The 27,780-nt window shown below is 52.7% G+C and overlaps 1 protein-coding gene across 2 annotated transcripts in view; it reads right to left on the bottom strand.

Moving 5' to 3' along the window:
• Positions 1-27,780, bottom strand: part of FBLN1 (fibulin 1) — a 69,521-nt gene that overhangs the window by 37,716 nt on the left and 4,025 nt on the right. For both annotated transcript variants that reach the window (XM_069102252.1, XM_069102253.1), the window contains exons 2-8: positions 9,983-10,088; positions 8,432-8,564; positions 6,010-6,181; positions 4,835-4,897; positions 3,707-3,808; positions 2,970-3,107; positions 392-529 (exon numbers count right to left, since the gene is read on the bottom strand). In XM_069102252.1, the coding sequence (XP_068958353.1) occupies positions 392-529; positions 2,970-3,107; positions 3,707-3,808; positions 4,835-4,897; positions 6,010-6,181; positions 8,432-8,564; positions 9,983-10,088 (852 nt within the window). The remainder of the gene's footprint in view (positions 1-391; positions 530-2,969; positions 3,108-3,706; positions 3,809-4,834; positions 4,898-6,009; positions 6,182-8,431; positions 8,565-9,982; positions 10,089-27,780) is intronic.

Raw genomic sequence — 27,780 nt, forward strand, 5'->3', positions numbered from 1 at the left:
GTCAGAGCAGGGAGGGGCCCGAGAACAGGGGAGGGTAGAGCTGGGAGGGGCCCGAGAACAGGGGATGGCAGAGCTGGGAGGGGCCCGAGAACAGGGGATGGCAGAGCTGGGAGGGGCCCGAGAACAGGGGATGGCAGAGATGGGAGGGGCCTGAGAACAGGGGATGGCAGAGCTGAGAGGGGCCTGAGAACAGGGGAGGGCAGGGTTGTGACAGCATCATGCAGTGTCTTTGGTCCTCTCCTGAGGCCCCCTAGGGTGCTTCCTCAGAGGCCTCCACCCTCTGTTTTCACCATCTCATCAGCCAGGCCATGAGGCATGGTGGCCAGGCCTGAGCCCCCAGAGCCCCTCCGAGCTCAAGACAGGCTTGTGCAGGCTGGTGCGGCCGTCTTACCGATGCAGTTGCCCAGTGCGTCCTGGATGAATCCACTCCTGCACTGGAGCTTGGGTCTGCAGCGAAAAGAGCCCGGAGTGTTTTGACAGATGAAGGTGGGGAGGCAGTTGTGAATTCCGGTCTCACACTCATCAATGTCTGGGGTGGCAGAAAATATGGCACCAAATGGAGAGTCAGCAAGAGGCTGCTGGCTCCTCCTCCCCTCCCAGAGACACCTCAAGCAGCCCATCTTTGCTCATTCACTTAACAAAGAGTCACCAAGCACTTGCGGCCTGTGTCTGGGGAGACCCAAAGATCAAGACCATTGTGCACAAAACCACAGCAGCTTAGATGCCAAAAGTTTTTATTGTAGATTGACAACAAGGAAACTAAGGCCAGAGGGGCTGGACTTCTCCAGAGTCCCAGAGCTGGCTGGGAACCTGTGCCCCCCCCAGGCTAATTTGGAAGACTGATTGACCTCCCCTGCCCCAGATGATCCCCAGTGAGGCAAGAAGACTATCACCATCTGGGCAGGAAAAGACTCCCTAGCCCCAAGTGGCTGGATTTCCATGGAGCTGAAGAAAGGCCATCTGACCTCTGAGGAAGCCAGAGGATCTGAGTGCAGATCTTGCCTCTGGCCCTTGCTCTCTGAGTGACCATGGACAAGCCTCTTTACCTCAGTGTCCTCGTCTAGAAAGTGAGAGCCCCCCACCATGGCTGCTAGCGTCGCCCTGGCTCTATCTGAACGCCCCATGCCACGAAGGCCACTTTTGTCCTGTCTGGAAGCCCCGAAGAGGGAACCACACTCAAGCAGTTCTTGTGTTACTGCTGTTGGCACTTTCAGTGCCTAAAATCTATCCTGGACCATGGGAAGTGATCAGGGCATCGTGGGAACAGCATCCATGACGTAGCCTAGGACACCAAGTTCATGTACTTGGTCCTGGGAGGATGGGGTTAGGGAATTGTCTAGTGTGTGTGTGTGGGGGGGGGGGGGAGATAAACAATGACCACCCCCCCACCCTTGGGATGCTGCACTCTCATCTCTGCTGAGTGGCAAGACACCCTGAGGGCTGGGAGGGGAAGAAGGGCTGAGCTGGGCCCTAAGGCAGGGAAGGATTACACCCAATATCAAGAGAGAACGAAGCCTCAGGATGCATCTGCCCAAAGGATGCCCCTCTGACCTCCCCTACAAGGGATCTCCCAGGAGATGGAGCAGAGGCACCTGCCCAGGCCAGCCTTCATCATCAAGGAGCTTTTCCTCGAACAGACCCAGAGCCAGCCTCCAACTCCCGGCCAGTGGCCCTGGCTTTGCTGTCTGGGGTCAGGCTGGACCCTCTTTCCCGCAGTGCCTTCAGATGCTAAGAGACAGCCCTTCAGGGGCTTCAAGGGCAGGTGTGCCTGCCTCTGACCGGTCTGTGAGCTCTTCTCTGAGCACAGTGTGCTGCCCAAAATGGGGCAACCAGAGCCAAGCAGCCTCCCCGACAAGCTGAACGGACCCCTCTGCAACTCTCCTAGGGTAATCAGATCCTGAGGCCACCTCTCTGGCCTCTCACTGAGCTGGCAGAAAGGAGTCACTCCTCCCCAGTGGAGGGCCACGCACCCTGCCCTGATTCTCTGCCCATCTTCCTGGGATCAGCCCATTTCCCATCTCTCTCCTCCCTGTGTTATTCACACCCTGCATGACTGATGCTGCCACATGAGCCTGGTCTGGGATGTGAATGTGGAATGGCTTGGCCTCACGTTATGAAGAGCTGCTCCCAGGGCTGCCTCCAGCCTCCCCTCCCAGGGGATCAATCAGCCCCATCCACAATCATTAACTATGGATGTGCCAAATGTTAGACCCAGCAGCCTCTGGGGCCAAAAAGATGAAGGATGAAAGAAGGATGGTGGGAGAGACTGCAGAAAAGGCTCTGGACATGGTGCGCACACTGGCACAGGGGCCCAGAGAAGGCAGGCTGGAATAAAGAGGGTGCAGGCTGAAGGCCGAGGGAAGCACCAAGCTGCAGATGGCATCCAATGACCAGCTCAAGGCTACGGAGCCATCAAGGGCATCTGAAGAAGGGATCAGAAGGGGACTGGCTGGAGACCTAGGTGGCTCTAACCATTGTCAGAACAGAAAGGAGGGGGCCCAAGGGGACCTGGTGGCAGAGGGTCAGTGGACCTGGCTCTGAGTATCAGAGGTGCAGGACTCAGCCCAAGGGGACTCAGAAACCTTGGGCCTTGGTCTCAAAGATGGTGGTCTCCTCAACAGACCCAAAAACACAGAGGGAGCCAACTCTGCCTTTCTAGGAGTCTCTGGTCACTGACATTAATAGGATCATCCTGTTATCAGTAAGAGGGCAAAGTCTTGTATGTATAGGCAGCATCTGCTTGGCCCTTTTCAATGGTCCCACGGCCGTTAGACACAATGCCCTGGGCGTCTCCCACCCATCACCTTGGGCCAATGATGCGGTCATTGTCAGGTACACAGGGTGGAGCCGGGAGCTGGCCATGGTCACACAGCACAGAGCAGCTTCACTGGGGGGGGTGCTAGGGTCTCCCCCCCCCCAAGGCTGGTGAGGATGCCCCCCCGCCACAGTCACCCCGAGGATGGACCTACCTTTGCAAGTGTTGTCTTCCATGAGCTCATAGCCTGTCCCACAACTGCTCTCTCTTTGACAGCGAAATGACCCCACCGTATTGATGCAGATCTCCCCGATTCGACAATTGTGGCTTCCAGTGATGCACTCATTGGTGTCTGGGAAGGACCAAGGAGATCAAGGTACAAGTGACAGTGTCATAGAGGGATAACTTACAAAAAAACACGAAACTTTGGGAGATACTAGGAAGAAGGGCAGGAGATCAGAGTGGACCTGTTCCTGGTGCCCTCCGATAGAATGGTCAGGAAAAGCAACATTGTGGTCACAGAGTTCATTTTTTTCCTCCTAGATTTCAACTGGCTATTGCTGGTCATGTGACTTCAATGAAAGTCTTCCTGACAGACCTCCCCGGGTCTTGGGCAAGAGCCTGGGGCTACAGGGTGAGAGATGGGGGATGAGCAGTGACCAGGTGTCAGGCACAGTGGCCATGATGGGCCACAATGGGCCGTGAGGGGCAGTGAGGGACTGTGATGGTGTTGGCTGCCAGATCATCTTTGGTTTTAATAGATCAACTCAAGAGGTTGGTCTAATGCCCTGTGAAGAGACTCATTGGTGCAAGTGGAAAAAAGTCCCTTGTCCATGAGACCAGGGACCCTGAAGTAGTCGGGAAGCCCTGGCTGCTGTGTGGGGCAGGCAAGCAGGACAATGACACTAACAACCCCAAATCCTGGGGACCCTCTGTCCCAGGATGGATTACCTTCACAGGAGACCCCATCAGGCAAGAGCTGATAGCCCACAAAGCAGGAGCAAAGGACTGTGCTTCCCGTGTCTCGGCACTGCTGAGTACAGGGACCCCCTCCTGAAACCCAAGCACAGGCGTTGAGGAACAAAGCCATCCCCTCAACTGCACCTTCCGCCATCTTGGTTTTCTTTGTCCACAACCATCGTGATAACCCAACACAGCCTTTTGGGGTCAAGAATTTCCTCATCTTCCAGGTGAGGAAACCGAGGCAGAAGGAGGCCAAGGGCCTCTCCCACAATCATGTCTCTAGCTCAGATTTGGGTCTTTTCATTGGTAAACCACTCCTCTTACCCTGTCTCTTACGAAAGCATCCATACGTGTTTAAAATATTAGGAAATAAACATTTTTTCCTAACGCCCTTTCCAGACTCCTGGGAAAAGTCCCTTGGAAAGGTAAATGATGGAACGAGGACCAAAGGGCATTTCACTAAGTCAGCAAACTGAATGGCGATCTCTTCTGAGGCTGATCTGCAAGATGGGCCACCTCTGGGGAGCGCCAAGGAGCCCGCCTCCTACACTGTCCAGGTCACATTCCCACCGCCACCACTGGCAGTGCCTGGGGAAGGGACCGTCTTTATCCATCTTTACCTCTCCCCAGCTCCCTACCACAGACCTTGGCACGTAGAACAGTTAAAATAACAGCAGTTGAAGGAATGATTGGATGAATCCCTAGTCAACAAATGTGTGCCAAGTGCTGGAAATGCCGAAACCTTCTTCTGGGCTGAGATTCCAAGTGGCCTAAGAGAGGGTCCCTGCCCTCCCTGGACCTGGAAGGACAGCCCCCACACCTAAAAAAGAACTCCTAGAGAGGGGGAGGGGAGAAAACAGGTTTCTCTGGAGGAAGCAGGCATGAGCTGGCCATGGCAGCTGGCCCAATGACTTGACCACAGTCATTCACTGTAGGCCTACTCTGCACCAGGCATGGGCTGGGAGTCAGGCTTCCCCTAACCAGCCCTGAGGAGCAGTGAGTTTATGGGTGTTGCCTGTGTCTCTTACACTCCCTCCCTGGAAGCAATCAGATAACCAGCCCAGCTCACACATATATAACAGGTGCCAAGTAAGTGTTTACTGAACCTTGCCTCACCTCGGCATCGGTCATGGAGATAAGGGTCTTCTTGGTCCACAATGTCCTCCTCGGGAATTTTAGCTGCAGAGGGAGAAAAGGGAAAGAACCCCGAAGTTGAAGGTAGTCTTCCCCCACTGGACCCCAGTTTCTGAGAATAGAGTCCAAGGAGCCCCTTTTCCTGGAAAAAAATGCAGTTTTAAAGATCTCTGGACCTGATCGTACCCAGCCCAGTCCCATCGCTTTAATTCAACACAATTCGGCAAACGCTTTCAAGCACCTACGATGTACCAGTCAGCTGAGGCACAGTCACCTTTAGATGGCTTGTCCCAGGCTGTCAGCATTGGAACCCAGGACCTCTGACTCGAAGACTAGGCTCCTTCCATTGCCCTGAGGAGCTTCTCTTTAAAGATGGGGGTTGGGGGAGAAATCGCTGATGGGTCATTTTCAAACATTAGTATTTCCTGCCTATAACAGGCTGTGCCCCGCCCAGCCAGGCCCTCCCACACCTCCTGCCCTTCCTTAGATGCCAAGATCCCCTCTGCTCCAGTTCCAAATGGGAGGGGCCTCGGCCTCCCAAACTGGACAAAAAGGCTGCTGGCCCTCGCCTTTGAGGATGGTTGTGAGGGGAAAACATGGGAAAGGCGTTCCTAAGAGATCCCAGATCATCAGGTAAGCATCAGTTTGGGCCCATCCCATGCACATCACCTGGAGGGAAGCATGGCATGGAGGGTCAGGAAGCCCTGCCTCTACCAAGACCAGCTGCGTGACCCTGGACAAGCCACTGAACTCAGTGCTTGCTAAGATGCCAAGGTAAGGAATAGTCATCAGTCCAGACACCAGAAGCCTCCATGCCAATAGACTCATGCGGATGAGGGCGTCACCTCCCATACATAATTCAATTAATAAATGAATGAACAGATAGAGACAGATGGTTAGACAGACAAACAGATGGACAGGTAGACAGATGGAAAGATAGACACACAGACAGAGAAACAGATAGCTAGACAGACGGACAGATTAACAGCTGGCGAGTTCACTAGGCATCATGCAGAGAGACAAGGTCTGTCATTCACATTCAATGAATCTGAGGGGATGACTGAGTCCCCCAGAGCTCAGGACAGTGCAGGGACCCCTGGAACAGTGTCAGTCACAGTGATAGCACAGGCAGCCAGGGGATGAGGAAACAGCATTACCAGTGTCGGAGGGCACGGCGACGTCCCCAGGAGCTAGCTCTGGGGTCTCCTGGCCCTTGACGCAGCATGCCCGGTACACCAGGCCACACTGATAGCCGATCATGAGGTTGTACTCGCAGCTCTGACCTTGGGCCTGGGCAGCCTTCCCCAGCAGGCAGCAATGACAGCATTTCTGTCAAAACAAGGTAAAGAGTCAGCAGAGGCTTCCAGAAAAGAATAGAGCAAGGGGCCAGTGGTGTGACCTTGGAGCAGGGAGGCTCACAGGCTCCTCTGCAGGGCCCTGGGCCAGACCTAGTACATGAGTCTGAGTCCTGGGCTCCGGCCGCCAGCCTAGGCTGCCTCAGACCTGAAAGGATGGCCTGGGTGAGAATCCTGGCCCTTCCGTGTCCAGGGGTGCTGCTTTGGGCAGGTCACTCCTGTTGGCCTTCAGTTTGTGTATCTGTAGAACAAGACCACTGGACTGGATGACCACGAGGGTCCTTCCAGCTCTAACCCACTGACCTAAGAACTTTCTCTGCCAGTAAGATGATCAGAAGGGCCTGGGAAGGACAGACTTGACGAAGGAGAGAAGGGAGTCCGGGGGTTCCGGGGGAAGAGTTGAGGGGTGGGCCCTGGCTCTAGGGGATCGTGGAGACTGACGCTTTGTAATCACAAAGAACAATTCCTCCTCGTCTCATATCCACAGACATCTCCTTGGACTCCTCATCCTTGAGGGCTCCGCCCCTCTGGCCACTGAAGGCAGTCATCGCCAGAAAGGAGCCACAGAATCCACCCAAAGCCTCCGCCCCTGGAGTCGGGGCTGCACCGGCTGAGATGTTTGCTTGGTAAAAAGCATTTACTCAAACCATAATCGCTTCAAATGGGAAAATTGACTTCAAGAGAAGTTGATTTACCCATCCAACATTCCCAGGACTCAGCCAACTGGACTCAATCTAATTTTCCAAAACTTATTTCCTCTTGGTCCCAATCCGTCTTGACCCACAGTGGGAGGTAAGGAGTAGCTGGAAACGTTGAAATGTTGGTTCTCAAAAACAGGGATGAGGGCAGGCCCCACGGCTGAGGACACGGCTCCCAAGAGATGCCTTAACTGACCTCCCTGAGCCCTACAAGCACAGACTCTGAGAGGATGTCTCGTCTAACCTCCCATCCCCTAAAGGAGTCTCTTCTTCAGACTCCTGGCCCGCCAGCCTTGTCCTCATCACCTGTGTGATGGGGAGCTCACTAACTCCCAAGACATATAAAGCTTAAGCTTCTGGGAAAGGGACAATTCATTTGAATCAGAACAGCTGTGGCTTGACCTCTGCCTTGCTGACCCTAGGAATTCTCAGTCCTGGGCTGGAAGTGACCTTGTTACCTCTGAAAATTAGCCAGAGAGATCCTGAGAGAGAGCACTGAATCCTGCCCCAGGAATGGGATGTCTGAGACAGCAAACAAGGAACTTTCAGGACAAATTCAGGTAGAATTCATTGGAATGACAAACTCAAAGGCGGACCACCAGGCTTTGGGGGAGGGGGGAGGGCAGATGTAGAACAACATGTCCAATTCCCAGTGTTATTCCAGGTTATTGTGCCCCCTCACTACCTGAGAAGCAAACCCCCATCCTCTCCGGGCCCCTCCCACCTTCCTCACCTGCGAAATCAGGGGAAGGAGTTAGGCAATCTGTTAGGTCCCTCCCCCTCGGACATCCCCTGTTCTCAGGCCCCTCCCAGCCCTGACATCCCCTGTTCTCAGCCATTCCTACCTCTATGGGTCTGAGCCAATATCTCCCAGTAATGTAGCTCAGGCCTCCTGCCCTTGGCCAACTTGGGCAGCAGACACAGGACAGAGCAAGGACTGGGGTCCTTGAGGCTGCCCCAGGATAGGGTGGGGAGGGGGAGAGAGAAAGGGACACAGGAAGGGAGGGAGGGAGAAAGGAAGGAAGGAAGGAATAGAGAGGAAGGAAGGGAGGGAGGGAGAGAGGGAGGGAGGAGGAAGGAAAGAAGGAAGGAAGGAAGGAAGGAAGGAAGGAAGGAAGGAAGGAAGGAAGGAAGGAAGGAAGGGAGGGAGGGAGGGAGGGAGAAAAGATGGAAGGAAGGAAGGAGTGGAGGGAGGAAGGGAGGGAGGGAGGGAGGAAGGAGGAAAGAAAGGAAGGGAAGGAGGGAGGGAAGGGAGGGAGGAAGGGAAGGAAGGAGGGAAGGAAAGAAGGAAGGAGGGAGGGAAGAAAGGAAGGAGGGAGGGAGGGAAGGAAGAAAGGAAGGAAGGAAGGAAGGAAGGAAGGAAGGAAGGAAGGAAGGAAGGAAGGAAGGAAGGGAAGGAGGGAGGGAAGGAAAGAAGGAAGGAAGGAAGAAAGGTAGGAATGGAGGGAGGGAGGGAGGGAGGCCTCAAGGGCTGGCTCAGCAGCAGGGCGGCCAGAAGACAGCAGGGATGAAGAGGGGTGACTCACCTTGATAAACTTGGCTTCAAAGCTGGAATTGTCATGGTGTGCCTCACAGCTGTCGCCTTCATGGGCCACATTAATGCCTGTGGCACAGTGGAGCTCCTCCAGCTGATTCTGGCAGCACTGCTCCTGCACCATCCTGCCAAGGGAGGGTGCATGCATTTATTAAGCACCTACTATGTACCAGGCACAGTGTTGTGATGTATGAATATTATCTCCTTTGACAGGAGATACCAGGAGGAGGGCCCAGCTGAGCCTTAGAACAGAGAGCTGACACCAGGCTCACTCCTTCCCCCCTCCCATGACCTGAAGGTGTGAAACCAAATGACCTCTAACCTCCCTTCCCATCTGAACATTCTATTGCCCTATGATTTGGAAAAGCAGGATGGTGACACTGAGGTCTGATTCTTAGCTTGTCTACTAGCCTGCTGCAAGCTCTTTGAGGGGCTGCCCTCCCTGAGTCTTGGTTTTCTCACTTGTAGAATCTATCATCAATTAATCAAATAAAATCTAATTATCACTTAACATTGGCATTCATTAAGGACCTACTATGTGCCAGGCACCAGTAACAGCAAAGAATCAGTAAATGGAGCCAAGGTTCTAGTCGCGATTGTGTATCTTCCCTTTCATCTGTTAAAGATTAAACATGTGCGTATGCACACACACGTGCACACAGCCCCTCTATATGCATTCTCTCTCTCTGTCTCCCTCTCTCTTCCCTCTCTTTCTCTCTCTCTCTCTCTCTCTCTCTCTCTCTCTCTCTCTCTCTCTCTGTAGAGAGAGAGAGAGAGAGAGAGAGAGAGAGAGAGAGAGAGAGAACTTAACCAGACTCCAGGATTATTACCAGGGGCCCCTCTCAAATTCCTCACTTGGAGGACAACAGTGCCCTTCAATCCACCATCCCAGCTGGCCCTCCTTATCTGATGGTCTTTGAATTATAAACATTTGATCTTCCAACTTCCCAATAATCCGTGTTTCCTGTTTTTCTCGCCTTTGTTGGCCCCTCCCCTCCTCTGACTCCTCAAGAATTTGCTAAATTCAAATTTCAGTCTCCTTGCTCAGTGCTGGGCCCCAGAAGACCGTCCTCAGTGCTGACACATGGTGGCCAAGGGGACCTGAGCAGGAATTCTCTTGAACCCCAAGGTCTCCTCTGGAGCCCTAGGGAATCGGGGACTCATATCTCCTTTTCTGGAGCAGGTAAGCAAGAGAGAAAGAAGGCTGCCCGAGGAATATTCCCCTTTTTCTGAGTTTTTCCCCCCACAAACCTGTAATTACATTGGATTATCATTGAGCACAAACTATTACTATGTTGCCTTACAATCCCTCAGGAAGTCTTCATGTAGCACCTGCGTGTGCTGAGCACTGTCCTAGGTACTGAGGACACAGACAAAAGTGGGATGTTCCCTGCCGGCCAGAAGCTTACACTGTAGCAGGGGGCACACCCAGCTAGGGCACCAGTGGCCCAGGAGCGGGGTTTTGGTCTGGAGAGTCACAGGGGAGGAGAGAGAGCCACAGGGCAGTGACCATCACACCCAGCAGAGACAGGGGGCAGCGCACCTGCATTCCTTGGATTCCGAAGCATAGGGCACAGAGCAGTCTCGTTTCTGGGTGGCCAGCCTATGCCCGTCTGCACAGCAATCTTCCATCAGAACATCTGCGGTCGCTGCAAGGAGGGGGGAAATAGGTGATTTGGGTAGCATTTTGCTGCCTGTGAATATCCCCTGGGACAAGCACAGGAATGAGGCATCAGCCTTTGGAGGACAGATGATGTCCTCAGTGCTGGGAGCCTCCACTGTTGTCAGCCCCTATCCCTTTACAAATTCTTAGACTGTTTTCTGGAGTTACTTTAAAAGGTCCCTGAAACTCTGCCCAGAGGGCCATAAAGCTGTGCATACCCTTTGATCCAGCAATACAATTTCTAGGGCTGTCTCCCGAAGACATCCAAAAGTAGGTAAAAGGACCTGTTTGTACAAAAGCATTTATAGCAGCTCTTTTGACCTGGAAATCCAAGGAATGCCCATCAATTGGGGAATGACTACAAACAAGCCATGGTACATGATTGTGAAGGAATACTATTGTGCTATAAGAAATAACGAACCGGACGATTTCAGAAAAACCTGGAAAGACTTACATGAACTGATGCATAGTGAACATTGTACACAGTAACAGCAATGTTGTTTGAGGAAGAATTGTGAATGACTTAGCTCTCCTCAGCAATATGATGATCATCAATCCAAAGGATTCATGATGGAGCCGACTGTCCGCCTCCAGAGAAAGAACTGATGTTGTCTGAATACAGACTGAAGCAGGCGATTTTCATTTTCCTTTCTTTATTATTCGAATCTTCTTGTACAAAATGACTATTAGGGAAATATTTTCCATGATTGCACATGTATAACCTGTCTCTGCTTGCTCACTGTCTCAGGGAGGGGTAGAATCTGGAACTCAAAACTTCAAATAAAAAATGTTTTAAAAAGTTAAAAAAAAAATCTTTGCCCTCAAGGAGCTTCCATTCTCAGGGGTGATGGAGACAGGTCAGGAAAGGCCTATGAAGGTCACAGCAAAGTAACAAAAGAGGCAAATTCTCCTTGGAAGCACATTCTATACAGGGGGATGTGCCAAGGTATGGGGACAGGAACCCCCACACCATGCTGAGGAGCAGTAAGGAGGCATGTTAGCCTGGAATGGGGCCCGCCCAGAGGGTCAGCAATGAAAAAAAAAGGGAAAGGTGGGGGAGCAGAGTTTTCAACACCAGGCCCTGCCTGGATTCTGTATTTTATCCTAAAAGACAGAGGGAGCCCCTGTGTACGTTTGGGTAAGGTCAGATCTGTGCTCTGTCCAGAAGCAGGGAGGCCTCCACAGACCAGCCAGGGGGTAGGGGCAGGGGAATGTCCAAGCCCCTGAGAACCATGCTAGGGACTGGAGCCTTGGGTTGTACTCATCACACTCTGGTGCCCTCTGTGGCCTGAGCCCAGAACTGGATCCCGATGCACTCTTGCTCCAACCAACAGAGAGACCAAACGCCAGAGCTCACGGCCACCCCCGGCCCCTAGTTCCCTGCCAGACAGACACATGAAGCCAGTTCTCAGAATTCAGAGATCTACAGAAAATGAGTCCTGAGGATCCCAATGACTCCCCCACAAAAGTGGGTAAGGATGGCTCCCCACGTCCATCATGAGCATAGCAACCACCTTGACTCTGAGACCCCCAGGTCGGATCAGCCAGCCAAGGAGTTCCCCCTCTGGGCCGCCCTATGCTCACCCTACTTCCCCAGCACTCATGGGGCCAGCCAGGCTCAGCGTCATCTTGCACCAGTCACTTCTCTTGGCAGCAAGCAATAACTGTGATAAGTGCTGGTCTGCAAAGAGAGGCAGAAGACAAGCCCTGCCCCCAAGGAGCTTACCCTCTAATGGGGGAGACAACATGCAGACAACTTTGCAGAGACAAGGTAAAGGGAGGAGCCAGCATAAGGGGATGGGGATGGCTCCTTGAAGAAGGAGGGACTGCAGAGAGCACAGGAGGCAGGGGCATTTTCAGAGCCCCCTTTCTAGGGGCTGAAGAGGGCAATCCTGCCTCTCTTCGATCCAATTCATCCTGCCCAGTCCCACTTGTACACAGCCCTCTCCAGGTTGTTTCCCCCATTAGGCTGGGAGCTCCTGAGGGCAGGGGCTGTGTTCTGCCTCTTTGTGTGCCCCCAAGCCTTAGTACAGTGCCTTGTTCCTACTTAGGGCTTCCTAAATGCTCGCTGACTGAGTGACTGAAAATCCATAGAGCTGGTAAGGACTTAGGAAGGATCTCATCCAACTGCCCCATTTGAAAAGTGAAGCAGCTGAAGCCAGCAGGTGATCAGACAGAGGGCTGGGTCCAGTAAACTGAAGTGCAGACCTCCAGAGCTCTGTGCCTGAGACCTGAGTTCTAATCCTTCCTCAGGTGATCACTAGCTTGGATGTGGGCACTTCATTTAATCCATCTGCCTCAGTTTCCTCACCTATGACATAGAGATAATAAGAACCCTACTTCCCAGGGTAGTTGTGAGGATCAATAAGACCCAAGTGCAATGGGAATGCCAGTTAGTGTCGTGATGATGACCCCCAGATCTCCTGCAGCACTACCCTTCTTTGGGATTCCTCTAATTGTTAAGAACGTTCTCCCTAATGTGGAACCTCAATGTCTCAGAGGTCTCAGGCCCGTCCTCCCTCCTCCCAATAGCTCCTGGCTCTGCCCTCTGCAGCCAGAAGAAGCCAGCCTCATCTCTGCTTCACCCCGTGTCCCTTCTAATACCACAAGATAGCGCTCCACTTTCCCTGGGTCCCTCTTCTTTGGGCTAAATGTCCTCAGCTCCCTCTGCTGACCCCACTGGGGCAGGGCCTCCAGTCCCCTGTACATCCTGGGGGAACAAGGGAAAATAAAAGTACCCGAGAGTTCCCTGTACAGAGGGTCAGCACAGGAAGGGCCCTTAGAGATGAATCCCCCCTCCCTGCTCTGTAGGCAGGTACCCAAGTCCTTTTCAAACTAGCCCTACCCTTGTCCTGCTTGGGCATGTGCCAAGGTGGCCCAGGCTAGCTGAGGCTCCTGTCTCCAAGCCTGGGGCTCCTGACTGTCCTTGGCTGCTAGCCCCCTCCCCCAATCTGCTTCATTTAGCCTTCTTCTTGGCACAGCTTCCCCAGACAGCTGATGTGGGAACCTGGAGAGTGCTCCCACAGGTTACCTACCTGCTGGGGATTTCTGGGAACTGACCATTCCCTCTCAGCGGGCCTTCCTGAGCTTGGAACAGAACCAGCGTGACATTTTGTAACTAATGAACAGCCCTTCAGGAGCCAAGTTGGGACAATCCCCAAATGGTCATGGCTGGCAGCCCTCCTAGAGGGGAGAGCTGGTCTCTTAGGACAGAGGACAGCCCCCCATAGAGTAGGGAGCAGGAGGCAGCTGCCTTCATCCAGGGACCATCCCAGAATTCCTCCAAGCCCCACACTCTCACCAGCCTCAGCTACATCTGTTAGATGTTCAGATGCCAGACGCTGGTGCTGGGCCTCTGTCCCTGATCTTGGGACTGTGGCACCTGGTCTCCAACTCCATCTCTGCTGCCTCCTCTCTTCCCTGCTTGGGCCTCAGTTTCCTTCTCTGTAAAGAGAACGGTCTGGACCAAGGGGCTTCCATAGCCCTTCCCACTCTAACCTCCACAATCTAGGATCCAGGCTCTCCAGCCTCCTTTTACAGAGGGAGTGAGAGGGATCTGCCTTCAGGCCACAGAGGAAGCTGAGGCAGAGCCAGGCCCAGGCAGCAGCTCTCCTTCTCACCAGTCTGCTCTGTTCGGGTCCTGTGGCCCTCCTCTGGAGAAGCAGAAATGCTTGAGGCTGGGGCGGCCAGGTAGCACAGCGAGTAAGAGCACCAGCTCCACTGTCAGGATGACCTGGGGATCGAATCCGGGCTCAGATACTTAGCACCACACTCAGAAATAACTGGCCATGTAACCTTGAGCGAGTTACTTAACCCCGATTGCTTTAAAAAAAAATGCTTGAGGCAGACCCAAGATGAGGAAGGAGACAAGACACTTCTTTTATGAAGAAGGAGGGGGCCAGGATGGGCCGTTCTCCTCACTGGGGATTGGACAGGATACAGCCTTAGTCGTGGTGAGTGGTCACTCTCCCGGCCAGCAAGGCCCAAGCTGCTCTGGGCGTGGCACTTTAGAAACATTAGAAAAGGATTCAGGCACTTCACACTTGATCCCCAATGGGACCACAAAATGGCGGGCCTCCCAGGACATCAGGAGCCGGGAGCCAGACGGCAAAGGCCCCCCAGTAGCAGCCAGCAGCCTCTGTAAGTGAGACAGCATGGTGGGAGGCCTCCCAGGTGGCAGACAAGAGGACCAAGGCCCCAGGAGTCAGCCTGAATGGAAAAAAGGCAGAACAAGGAGCCCAAGGGCTGGGTTCGAAATCCTGGCTGTGAGGCTGGAGTATGTCCCAAGCAAGTTGGACAAGATGAGTTATGGAGCCCATCCCAGCTGGAGCCTAACCTCAGCTCTACCAGCTCATGCCCCTACTCTGACCCTCAGTCTCCTCTTCTGTAAAAGGAAAGGGCTCAGTAAGAGAAGCTGCCATCTCTGGGATTTTGTACAAAATGATCTGGTTAAGATCCACTTTGGGTTTCACATCATAAAAAAATGGCAACAGGCCTTCTAGCACAAATCCTCTTCACTTTGTGCCTAGACTATCGCCGTAGCTTGGGATAGGGGGTCTGCCTACCTCCAGTCTCTCTCCCCTCCAGTCCATCCTCCAATCAGCCACCACAGAGACTTTCCTAAAACACTGCTCCAACCACATTACCCCCCACTCAATAACTCCAGGAACTCCTTGTCCCCTCTAGGACCCCATACAAGATGTTGTGCTTGGCATTTAAAGCCCTGCATAACCTGCCCCTCCTCCCTTTCCAGTCTACTCACTCCCCCTGACACATTCTCTTAGATCCAGCGACCCTGGCCACCGTCTCTCAGCTCCAGGCAATTTCCCCGGCTCTGCCCTGTGCCTGGAAAACTCTCCCTCCCCCCACTCTGGCCTCCTGGAAACATTTAAGGCCCAACTAAACACCCCAGACTTCTTCAGGAAGCCCACCCCAACCCCACTTTTCCTCTTTTGATTATTTCCTGTTTATCCTATAGGCAGCTTACTTTGTATATCTGTTTGCACCCCATCCACCCCGTTAGACTGTGAAACCCTTGAGGGCAGCCACTGTCTTTCGCTGCTTTGCCTGGCACATAATAGGTGCCGAGTAAATGTTTATCGATTGATGTTAGAATTTTGCCCATTTAGCTTAAAGGATACGAAGTGGCAAATCTTTCCAAATGCTCCTCGTTGAGGATTGTTACAGGTTGGTTTCATCAGGCCCTACAGATGGGTTTGGAAGACCAAAGTGATACCAACACATCATCTGACCATCCACACTGCAAAAACAAAGTGGATGAAAAACACCCTACAGACCAGGGTAGCAGCTGGACAGGGAGGCTGTTACAGAGTCCGTAAGGACATCTCTGAGGGACAAGCAGTGCAGATGAAGAACACAATGGGCCCAGGGTTGAAGAGGGGGACAGGAAACTAAATTGGATGATGTCTGTGGGAACAGTGTTTGGAGGAATCCCAAGCTGCTCATTACCACAGAAGTCCAACTACTTAATTCCAGCACTCTCCAGTGCCACATGGCCATGAGTCATGGAATCCCATGTCAAAAGAATAGAAACTATGAATTATGCAGAGAATAAGTGAGAAGCACAGGCAGGGTTTAATCAAGTGTGTTGGCATTGCTTTGGTATTCCAGCCATGGGTCACCTACCATGATGACAACAGGCAGGCCAGATGTGGTAGGAAAGCCAAGGTCGGCCTGAAGAAGAGGTGAGCAGGTCACGTAGCAAGAATGAGTGACCCCAGGCTAGACCTCTGTCAACTACCAAGAGATCCAGAGGAAGACCTTCCTCCTTTACTGTGTGACCCTGGGCAAGTCACTCAACTCACCTGTCTGGGCCTCAGGTCTTTATCTGTAAAATGGGGGGGGGGGGCACTTCCAGCACCAGACCTAGGCTCCTATGAGCCTGTGTGGGATAGATTCTCTGTGGGGGGTTTATAGGAAAACATGGATGAAAATCCCCATATAGGGCACAATCAGCCCCAATGAAGGCAGGACCCCTGCCACCAACATCACCAATCCGAAAGCCAAATTCTTTTAAGGTCACTCCCCTCCTCAACAATCACTTGTGACTCCCTATAACTTCAGGATTCTGATATCCTCACCTCTGTTCAGCTTGTAAAACCCTTCACCTCCATCTTTTGGAAGCTGCCCAAGGGCCCCCAAACCCCACCCTTGCCAACATGACTTTGCATGATCAGTCTCTGTGTGTATTGCCTCACTCTTTTCATGGCTTCCAGCCCAGGGCCTGGCACATAGTAGGCCTAATTAGTCACCCTCATTCCAATGGGGAGAGGACAGGTTGTCCTGAAGAGAGAATAGGTTTCATTTTTCCAAATATCAACAAACACTGTGTTTGGGGATGGGGGGACAGGTTGGTTCCATCCCAGTTATTTATTGAGAACAGATGTTGGTCCAGCACTGAGCTCTGTCTACTGGTTCTGAGGCCAAAGTCAACACAGCGACTAAGCTCTTAGCAAAGGCTCCTTGGCCCCGATGGATGAGACGAAAGAAGAGGTGAATGCCGGGCTCTCAGTGGGACGGAGGCCATTTCTCTGCTGCATCTAACGTCAGCTGGAAAGGGGCCAAAGCCCACGACTCCTTCCTTCGCTGCTGCCCTCTTTGCTCACCTAACGTCAGTGCAGGCAGGACACAGACAGCCATTGGGAATGACAACCAAGGGACAGAATTAGGGTTAGCTCTGCACCCAGAGTCAGGAAGGCCTAAGTTCAAATCCAGCCTCAGCTACTTCCTGGCTAAGTCACCAACCTTTGCCTCCCTTGGTGTCCTGATTCACAGATAATCATGATGGCACCTACCTCCCTGGGAGGTAAGGTTAGGGGCCGTCTAAGCCTTACGCCATGCTATTGTCATCTTTGTGAATGTCATTATGAGACCCCAATTCAGACGGCCCAACACGCACAATTTCATGATAAGAGGGTCAAAAACTCCAGAGCAAAGGTCTGAAGGAGAGCCAGAGGAGAGTGGCAGTTCTGCTCCAGGGAAGGGAGGCCTCACAGGAGAGAAGGGAGCGGAGGGAGGGCAGGGAAGAGACGGGCACACGAAAGGTCATCCCCTAAAGAAGAAAGAGAGGGGGGAGGACAGGCCCCGTCTGGACAGCATCTCTATTGTAGTTCTTTTTTGTAGTGGGGTTGGGGGGGACTAGAAACCAAGAGGTTATGCATCTGCTAGGGACCAGTTAAGCCTATTATGGAAGGTAATGAAATCCACCACTTCGATGATGTAAGAAAGGATAAAAGGGAAGGAAGACTGAAGCGGGTAGGATGAGAGAATGGTTACACAATCAATTGTATAAACTGACGCAGTCACATACTTCCAGACACGGCCAATGGGGAAAATTTGTTTTGTTTGAAAACTTGTTGGAAAGTAGCACCGGGGAGACAGGAAGAATTGGCACAAGAGGGGGCAGGGTAGTTACAGCGATGCCAAAAAAAGGGAGGAAAGTATCAGGGAAGCATTTAAGAAAAACACGGAAGAGATTGGGAGTTTCAGGGCCAGCACAAATAGTCAAGGCAGTTTGGAAAATAACACACTGAGTGGACTAGATATGCATATGTGTGTGTGTGGTGTGTATATGTGCACACACATACATGTATATGTGTGTATACATATACTCATTTTAGTGAACTGGTGAATTTTTAGTGGAATGAAATTTGAAATTTCATATGAAATCTTCTTTTTCTGTTCTTTGTATATGAAAATGTCTATGTTTGTTGGTATTTGTTGAATTTAGAACAGCAAAAACATACTTTTTAGAAGGAAGGAAGAGGAGGAGGAGGAGGAGGGGAAGGGGAAGGAGAAAGGGAAGTGGAAGGGGAAGAAGAAGGAGGAAGAAGAAGAAGAATGTCCTTTACATTGTACTGAAATCTGCCCCTCAGTGACACCTGGTCTTTCTCCCTTCTGCAGATACCCCAGGATGTCTACCCCCCCCTTTCAGATAACAGCTGCAGGGGGTGGTCATATCTCCCCAGCCTTCCCCTGCCCCAAGTTTTTTCTTGTTGGCATTCTATTCCAGGGACCTGGTACCAACAATCCTGTTCTCTCTCTTTCAGATGTGCTCAGCTGCTTGATATCTTTGCTAAAACGTGGCCCCCAGAATGAAACCCAATCCCGCAGACGTTGTCTGACCAGGTCAAAGTAGAGTGGGACTCTCGCCTCCTTTACTGAGTGCTATGCTTCTGTTAATGTGGCCAAATACTTCATTAGCTCGTTGGCAGGCATAGCACGGTGTTGGCTTACTCAGCGCTGGAGCCACGTCCCCTCCCCTCCAGCCCTCTTTCCCATAAGCGGTATCTGGCCACACGTCCCCTCCCCCGCTCCCATCCTGCCTCTCCTCAGTCATAGAAGCCTTGATTGAGCTCATCTGCACAATCGCATGGGTGCTCAGGACTTTCTGGTGGTCTCTTCTGGCAGCCAATCCAAGGGTCTGATCTCTCTCTCTGCTCTCCTGAAGGCCTTCCTTTCAGACTGATTTGTGTAACCCAAGCAGAGGACTTTGTAATAATCGAATAATCCCTCCTAAATCCCGGTTTGTTAATGTTAGCTTGTCAAGACCTCTGTAAGTCTTGCCTCTATCACACAGCCCTTTACTCGGCCCTTGCACTGCAGACAATGATGAGGGGCCAGCGCTGTCAGGAGACCTGCCCTGAGAGGCCACAGTGGGGCCAGGATCAGGCTGGAAGCTGGGGGATAAGGAAGGTGCAGTCACAATGATTGTCAACAGCATTGGCACCACTCAAAAGCCAGAGTTGTGTCCTCGGGGTTTGTGGTCCACACTTCACCACCCACTACAGGGCCACTGCCGACCCTCTGCACCCCCTCCCCAATTCAGGCCATTCTCAAGTTGCACAAGTAAGCCCTCTATATCCTCCATCATAAAAATAAATTCAATATGTGTATGTGTGTGTACACATTTGTGTGTGTATGGGTGGATGGATGGATGGATGGATGGATGGATGGATGGATGGATGGACTGGGGCAGGACCAAGGACAGAAACCATTGGCACAGATCTAAAGATTGTTTGGTGTAATCATGATAATAGTCGACATTTCTCAAGCGTTTTAAGGTTTGCAAAGCACTCTCCACATACACGATCTCACTGGATTCTCACAACAAGCCTGTAAAGTAGATGCTATCACCCTTATTTTACAGATGGGGAAACCGAGGCATGGCACAGTTAAGTGAGTTACCCAGGATAACAGAACTAGTGTAAAAGTGTCTGAGGCAGAAGGTGAAGAGAGGCCACCTGACTTCTCTGCCCCACTTCCAGCCCACTCTATGCAGGTAACAGTGACCAGCTAGCCACATGAACTCTCAGGCCAGTTGGGACTGGGGTGGCACAGATAAAGTATCAGGCCTGGAGTCAGGAGATCTGCATTCAAATTTCAGTCTGTGTCACAGGTCTTATCCCACTGCTGATCCTTGGGTAGCCTGGAGGGCCACTGCTCTGGGGAAATGCCATATTGGTACTATACTTGGAGTGGGTGCCCCATCAGAGCTCCCAAGCAAGAAATCCACCGGCCTCAGCCACCTGTAGGAGGGTGACAGTGGGTGCCCTCTCAGCCAACACGATGACTCGCTATGGGGCCTTGGAAAAGTCACTTAAAAGATACTAAATTTGGAAGTCTGAGGAGCTCTAAGGACACAAGGACCTCCCGTGACTCCAGAGTATTTGTGATGAAACACGCCATCCACCCTGAGAGAGAAGTAGCGAACAGCTCCGCACTATATGAGACATGGGGCGGGGGGCATGGCCTACCAGAAAACTTGCGGGCTTGACTAGGTGGCTGGGTGGCACAGAGGATAGAGCTCTGGGCCAGGAGTCAGGAAGATCTGAGTTCAAATCCATCCTCAGACACTTACTAGCTGTATGACCCTGGGCAAGTCACTTAGCCTGTTTGCCTCAGTTTCCTCATCTGTAAAATGAGAAGGAAACTACTGTGGCATCTTTGCCAAGTGGGGTCATGAAGAGTCAGACACAACTGAAATGACCCAGTGGTAACAAGACCTGTCCTCCACTGGGGGTTTGTTTCTCTGGCTTTCTCAGAGGAGGCTGAGGAGTAAAACCTGCATTGGAAAAAGTTCAGCTCTCTAAGCCTGAGTTTCCTCATCTGTAAAGTGGGGAGAATGATGCCCTAGGTTCTCACCTGGCCGAGCAGTTAGGAGAGCTCAGTGAGCTCTGGTACCTGAAGGGTAATGAACCTGGCACTAGAAGGGGCTTCAGAGACCACGGAGCCCAGCCCCCTCATTTTACAGATGAGGACACTGAGGCTCATGGAAGGGACTTGCCTAGGGTCACACACACACACACCCTTCCCAGTTCCTCCTCATCTGTGTCTTCAGCCATGAGACTGTAAGCCTCCTGAGTGCAGAGACTGTCTTTCTGTCTGTTTCTCCCCAGTGCTTAGCACCATGCCCAATATCCAGTAAGGGCTTCATGCTTTGTGACACATCTTAGGCAGAAAGGAAGCCATCCCTGGCCTCAAGGCATTGTGTTTATAAGGACCATCAGATTGTTAGAGCAGGAGGGGCCCTCAATGCCATCCAGGCCAGTGCCACAATTTTACAGATGCAGAAGCTGAAAGGCTTGGCAGCGGTCAGCCCGGGGCCAGCCGGGAAGTATCTGAGAGGGATCTGAACTCAGGCCTCCCTGACCCCAAGGCCAGGTGTCCCCAGAGAGCTGAGATCATGCATTCTCTAAAAGGCCCCAGCTTGAGGCTCCTGTCCACAATGATGAATGGCCGGGTGTGCCCTGGGTCAAGACAGACGCTGAGTGGCCCATCTGTTTGTCGGTGATTTGGCCTGTCTCTTTTCCACACAAAGACAGCTTAGTCAAATGGTAAACATCTGGAAAAAGATCCCTCCCTTCTCTCCCTCCTGAGCGGGTGAATTTGAGGTTCTGAAAAGGAAAATGTCTGCTCCCAACTTTGATGGATCCCAAGGCTCCTTGGGAGAGATCCTGAGGCTGCCCCAGCTTGTAGACCAGGGCAGGCCCATGATTCCACTCAGCCAGCATCCAGTAAGGCTCAGAAGTGTGACTAAGCTTGTACAAAGACCACCCGGGCCCAGTGTGGGGTAAAGGACGGAGCAGGGCCCCGTGGCCTGGACGCACTGGCCCTGGACCTCACCTCTTGGAGCTTTAGGGAATTCTCACAGCTCCCACCACCCTCCCCATCCAAAGGGGGCTATCCCTGCCCTCCCAAAGCTTGAAGTTGGATGAAGATGACCTAACAGGCATCATCTGAGAGTGCCCTGACCCACATCAACAGAGTAGGGCAGCAAGTGGGACAAATGCAGGAGATGCCCAGCACTATCGCTGAAAGGGAGCCTGGGAGGACTGCCAGAGAGAGAATGGGCATGGGTTGAGATGCCCAGGGTTCAAGCCCTGAGAAGGCAATATCCTGGCTGGGGGCCCCCAGCCCTACAGCTCAGGGGCTGGGTCCCACTGGGCATTCCCTGTGCCGATGATGTGGGAGCTCTGCTCTCCTCACCCCTTCCCAAGTTATGATCTCCTGAAGATGAAAGATGAAAAGTTACTATTTCCTCAATCATATGCAGCAGGAACTGCAACGCCATAGAAATTCCAGGTGGAAATTATATTGACAGCATCTGGGAAGGTGGAGAGCTAAGGCAGAGAAAAGACTGACCTGCTCCCTGTGCCGCTGGGGGAAGGGGAAGTGAAGAAACACTTCTGTAAGCCTACTGTGTACCAAGCATCTCACAGACCTTATTTCATTGGATCCTCACAACCGCAGGAGAGAGGAGCTGTTACTATCCCCATTTTACACTTGGGGAAACTGAGTCAGAGGGCAAGTGACTCAGGCTCACTCTGTGAGGAAGTGCCTGAGGATCTGAACTTGGGTCCTTCTGGGGCCCAAGCACTTGTGCCCTGTGGCACCCCACGCTGCCTCGTGGGCTCCTCCTTCCTTAGAAAGGAGAGCTGGAAATTGTTCTTCTCCTTGTGAGAGAGGTGCCATCACATAGTAGGCACTTGGTGGTTCATTGATCGAGCTTAGAAAAAAATAATTTCTATTTATTTCATCAAATTTTAAAAAACACTTTGCAAAGGGTTCTATAGATGCACACCCTCATCAGGTTTGGGCAAGTCACTTCTTTCTGGGCCTCACTGGCCTCCTCTGTAGAAGGAGGGGATTGGACCAGATGGCCTCTAAAGACCCTTTCCACTTTAAACCTACGAGCCTGTGATCGTGTGATTGTATATGACAAATTCTGAAGAAATGCAAACAAAATGCCATCAGACTGAGTGCTAGAAAGGACCACAGAATATAATCAATCACCAAGCAATGGTGAAGCACATACGATGGACGGGGCACTGGCTAGGTGCTGGGAACACAGGAACAAAGAATGATGTCATCCTTAGGGAAAGGAGCTAAATTCTTTCATAAGGTCTCCTGAAGGCAGCTGAAGGTCCCTCTCTCTGGGGATCATTCCAGATAACTGGGGATGATAAAGATGGAGGAAAGCCTGTCTTCCAGAAATGTCTGGTCCAAGGGCTGGGTAAAGTTTCAGCAGGTGAAGAGGGAGCTAGGCATCCCAGGAGGGAGAGAGGAAGGAAGGGAGGGAGGGAGGGAGGAAAGGAGGGAGGGAGGGAGGGAGGGAGGGAGGAAAAGTCTGGAGGTAGAAGTGCCAGGACCTATTCAAGAGACAGTGTGTAGTCAGAAAGAGCAGAGGCAGCTGGGAAATCTCTGGGAGGGCCTTGAGTGCCAGACCGAGGAGTTTGGACTTCATTCTCTGGACAAGGGGGAGCCGCTGGGGATTAGGAGCAGGGATGGGAGGCGCCCCCCCCCCCGCCCCCGCGCCCGGGATGATTCTCGGAACTCTTCTGAGACGCGGACGCCAGACGCAGTTGGGCGTGTAGGGGCGGCGTAGGGGTGGCTGGGGGGCTCTGGCCACTGCGCGGGTTGGGGTCGCAGGGTCAGCTGCTCAGCTGAGGGGAGGAGGCGCCACCCCAGGGAGAGAGGTGAGCGGCTTCTTCCTGGCTCCGTTATAAAGGATTCGGGTTCTTTGATCGTCTGTGGCTTCAAGCATAGCAAAGGGGGGGGGGGGGGATCCAACATCTGGGGAGAACGAGCCGAGCAGGAAGTTGACCGTTCTCTTTGCTGGCCGCCCCCCAGAGCCAGGTGGTTGGTGAGGCCGGAGAAGGGCCGATAAAGCCCCCGCGGAGATGACAGCCAGCGGCCCAGAGCAGAGGGCAGACAGCGATCCTTAGATCCATAAACCCATAAGCCGCAGTTCTTAGAAGGCAAAAGAAAGGCGAGATGGTCCGGCCCAAATGCCCTAGGGCAAAGGAGGAAACCGAGGCGGGGAGAGAGCGGCTGGTTCCAGGCCACAGGGCTTCAGCTGCTGCTGCGCTGAGACTCTGTCCAAGTCTCCTGACTCCTAACGGCTAGGAGCTCACCTCGGCAGTGACTCAGAGCTGCCCGTGGGTGCGTACACGCATGGATATGCATATATGCAGACACATGTAGACACGTGTGCAAATACACATCTCTCCTTGGAACCCAACAGAGGCAGGGGCTATTATTATTTCCAATTTACAGGTGAGGAAACTGAGCTGGGGGGTACCAGAGGCAGGCTTGGAACCCAAGCCTTCCTGACCCAAGGCCAGCACTCTACCACCGCCCCACCAGGCTATCCGCACCATCATGAAGGATGAGAGCAGGGGAGATTTGGCCTTGTTCATCCACCCCCAATCGCTGGACTGAGGGATGACCCTTAAAGGCCCGACTTAGAACCAAATAAAAAAAAAGGGGGAACACCCTGTAGATTGCATTGTCCCCTGAGGGTCACCATCTGGGGGGTGCAGGGTCACTCACTGGCTCTGTGCCACCAACGTGAGAGGGCTGGTCAAAGTGACCTCCAGGGTCCCTTCCACCCCAAACCCACCTAGGATAGCAGTTCAAGAAGGCTTTGGGAGAAGACCAATGACTCAGCAGGTGGCCAATCAAAGCCAGCCTCCCCTCACCCCAAGCTGTCCAGGGCTCTCAGACCTCCAGGCCTTACGTGTTAGCTCGGCTCAGAAGGCCACATCCCCAGAAGCACCACGCCATGGGGAGCAGCTGCCTTAGCTCAGCCTGGGTGTGGACTGGGTCGGATCCCCCTGGAGCCTGAGCAGTCAGATACCCTTCCCCTTTGGCCACTGCCCATCTTGGCAGACCCTCTGCTGGAGGCATGCTTGGGCTGCTCCAAAGTGACCAAGCCCTCTCCATTCCTCCTGAAGCGCCCCAGGCCCTGGAGCTGGACCAACAGCCCTCCCCTTTCTAGAGTGGCCAAGAAGGAGGAGACCCCCTCTGGCACTTGGACAGGGCCCCAAGTCAGTTCTAGCCAGTGACAGCAGACAATCTTCCAAGGGGCCCCCAGAATTACCCAGTCCAATCTCTTCCTTTCAGCTCTGTGGGATGCGTGTGGGCTCTGGAACCAGAGCATCTGGTTTCAAACACCCCCTGATGACCTTGGCCAGACCTTTGCTCTTCTCTGGGCCTCAGTTTCCCTGGCCTCAGCGCTTGATCTTCAGCACTTAGATCCAATCCTGAATGCAGAAAGCTGAGGCCCCAAGAGGGGCAGGGATTTGTCTGGTTTTAGGAGCAGAGCCAAGTGCCTGGGGTCCTATAAATCAGGGCTGGTGTGTGCAGGCAGACCCCACTCAGCACCGTTAGCTGTTTCCATGACGTCTGGTGAGGGGATGTCACCAGGCTTTTGGATCCAAGGAATCCAAGTCGGGTCTTCCAAGCTCTGGTTATCTAGTCACTGTTATCCTGCCTCTCAGGAAAGGGGGACTATAGCAGAGAGAGAGAGCCCTGGACTCAGGGGAAGGGAGATGTAGGTGTGGATGCCACCCTGGATCCTGCCTAGCCAACCCCAGGAACCCTTTAAAATGGGGTGTTGAAAGCCTCTGCCCCACAGGCTCAAAGGTTCTCTGAAGCACTTTGCTAGATGAGGCCCTGGGTATCTGTAATGGGAATGTAAATTTTAAAGATCTTCCCTGCCCCTAGGCTAAAGTGCACCTGGAGCCTGGGGTGGGAGGCTTGTTTTTCAATAGATACTTCTTGATTGGCCAGTGGGTCAATAAGGTTGTTACATTCTCTGAGCCAGGAGAAGGCTATATAAGCCCTGATGTGTAGCTTTGTTTTGGGGCTCACTTTGAGAAGTGTTCTGTGATTTGATAAAACTCTGGGCTCGTTGTCCAGAGCCCCCCCCCCTTTGAAACCCAGATGTTGTTTGGTATGGATGTAATGGTTGGACAGTTTGGAAATTTGTCTACTTGATCTGTTTCTCTATCTTGATAATTCTGTCTGTATACTCTGAAGTTCTGGGTGCTGACCTTTTTCCCCTGAACTAGGTAAACGATACATATGTTTGACTGATTAAAGTAAGCTTGTTAACCCACTGTGAGTTGCTTTCCTTTATCAAAGCAGATCCAAGAATCTGTATGGGCAGCCACCCAGGGGACGCTGGGGTGCTTGCCGCTACAGTATCAAATACCTCCAAAAGCTAGAGTCAATTGAATCACAGAATGGAATCAGTATGAAGCATTATGGTATGCCTGGCACTGAAGCCCCAGCACCATGCCCCTGGCACTGATATCCCCACACTGATGCCCCCAGTGCTAAGGAGCCACAGAGGAAGCACTAAGCATGGTCTGAGGGACAGAATCATCTAGTTTAGCTTGAATATAGAGGTGGTAGAGGAGAATAGCATGAAAACAAGCCTAGAAAGTAGGGTGAGGCCAGCTTGTGGGAGGCCTTGAATGCCATCCCAAGGAAGCTTCAGGGGCAGAGGAGAGGCATGAAGATTGATTGATAATACTCCGTCCCCATCTATACTACACGGCAAGGCTGGAAGGCATGCCCATGACTGGCACATAGGCGATCAAAGACTGGTTGGTGAATTAATCAGTCTTAAAACCCCATCATCCTTGCATGCTCTACTACCCTGACAGTCCAGTTCAACAAGGATTGTCTTGACTGGGCACCTGGAGCTCAGGGCTCTTTGGAGCCTGGGTCTTATTAACAAGTTTTCAAAGCTGGAAGTAACCTGGAGGAGACTTCGTGGGTTATTTATGGTCTCTGGATTTCTGCTGCCTTCACCACATAAACAGCTGCCCAGCATTCACACAGAGTCTGAGATTATCTAGTCCAACTCCCCTTTGACAGATGGGGAAACTGAGGCCCAAAGTGAGGGACATCTCAAAGGAAGTTGGGATTTGATCTCTGCCTCCAGATTTGACTCTCTGCCCACCACACCAGCTGGGGCCTAAAGACCCCAAAAGAACTCAGCTCTGAGGCTTCCGCTCTCCACTGCTCACACTGCTTCTCCATGATTTGTAAGAGAACACTGGCCATCTCTCTCAGGGATTTATCCCACATTTTTGTCTGTCAGTTCCCCTTCTAGACTCCAGGACAGAGGGCCTGGCACCTTCTCCAAACCAAGCACTCTTACTGTGCTTTGGGCTGTGGGAGCACCAAAGGTCTTTTCTCAGCCAGCCCCCAGCCGTGGAGTGTGGTGGGACACTGAGTACAACTCCCCTTAGAGGGGAGGGTGGGCAGCGAGCCTCACACACCATCCAGCCCCTCCACCAGGAGCTCCCAGCTCCCAGGCATAGCCTTAGCTGCCCAAGGACCATCCATCCCACCTCACTGGTAACCCCGGATGGTTAATGCAGAACGAAGACCAGGGGGTGCTCACCACCCCTCCCCCAGACTCAACCCTCCAGGGGCAAAGTCATTCACCCAAGGTCCCAGAGCTGGCGCTGCCCCCCCCAAACCACACAGACCTGAGCCCACAGATGGCCTGCACTCCATAAGCATTGATTGGGGGGGGGGGGGGGCGCTGAGCACTCCAGCAATGTTGCCTCAAGGGCTGACAGCCGCCACATGTTTCCCAGTAAAGTCCTCAGCCTTTGTTCTCTCCCACTTCCCTTTCCTGCTCTCTCTAATCACATCACTGAGTTGAGAGGACATCCGAAGCAGGGATCCCCTAAAGCCAGAGAGTCTCCCCCCACACACCCCCTGACTTCTCCATACTGCCTCCCAGGGCCCTTCCCAGAGGCTCAGTGAGCTGGTGCTCACCTGGGCAGCATCTGCTCTTTCTGATCACTGGGGCCCTCTCCCAGGCCAGGCTGGCTGCCCTCTTGGAGGGGTGATATCTAAGTCCACTCCCACCCACCCTGCCAGGATTCTGCAAACAAATGGCGTGTTGGTGCAAGACCTGGATCCCACCCTAGCTGGGACCCTTGGGAACCACGTGAGGTGGGGCAAGCCGCTCCATTTTGGGGAGCCTCAGTTTCCATCCCTGTAAAATGGGGAGCAGGGAGCTCAGACTAGCCAGCCTCCAAGGTCCCAGCCTGTGATACTGTCCCTCAGTCACCAGCTGCTTTTTCTCAGCCCTGATGCACTGTGCCTTGCCCAGATCATGTTACGAAGCTTTCTCTGAGCCATAAATTCTTCTACGGCAGTCAAAAGGAATGTGGCAGACCCAAAGCAGCCCTTGACCACCCACTTTCCAAACACCCCAAGCCCGCACTGACTATTCTCTCTTCACCAGGTTTCAAACAATACCATTCCCAGAAGGACTGAATATGAAACGCACCCAGAGGGGATGGTCTTACTGAAATAGTGATTTGGGAGGAATTCTGCATGAT

Source organism: Petaurus breviceps, unplaced genomic scaffold (assembly GCF_028583685.1).
Source record: "Petaurus breviceps papuanus isolate PSGF00001 unplaced genomic scaffold, PetGlider_PUasm1.0 547, whole genome shotgun sequence".
Classification (NCBI taxonomy): domain Eukaryota; kingdom Metazoa; phylum Chordata; class Mammalia; order Diprotodontia; family Petauridae; genus Petaurus; species Petaurus breviceps.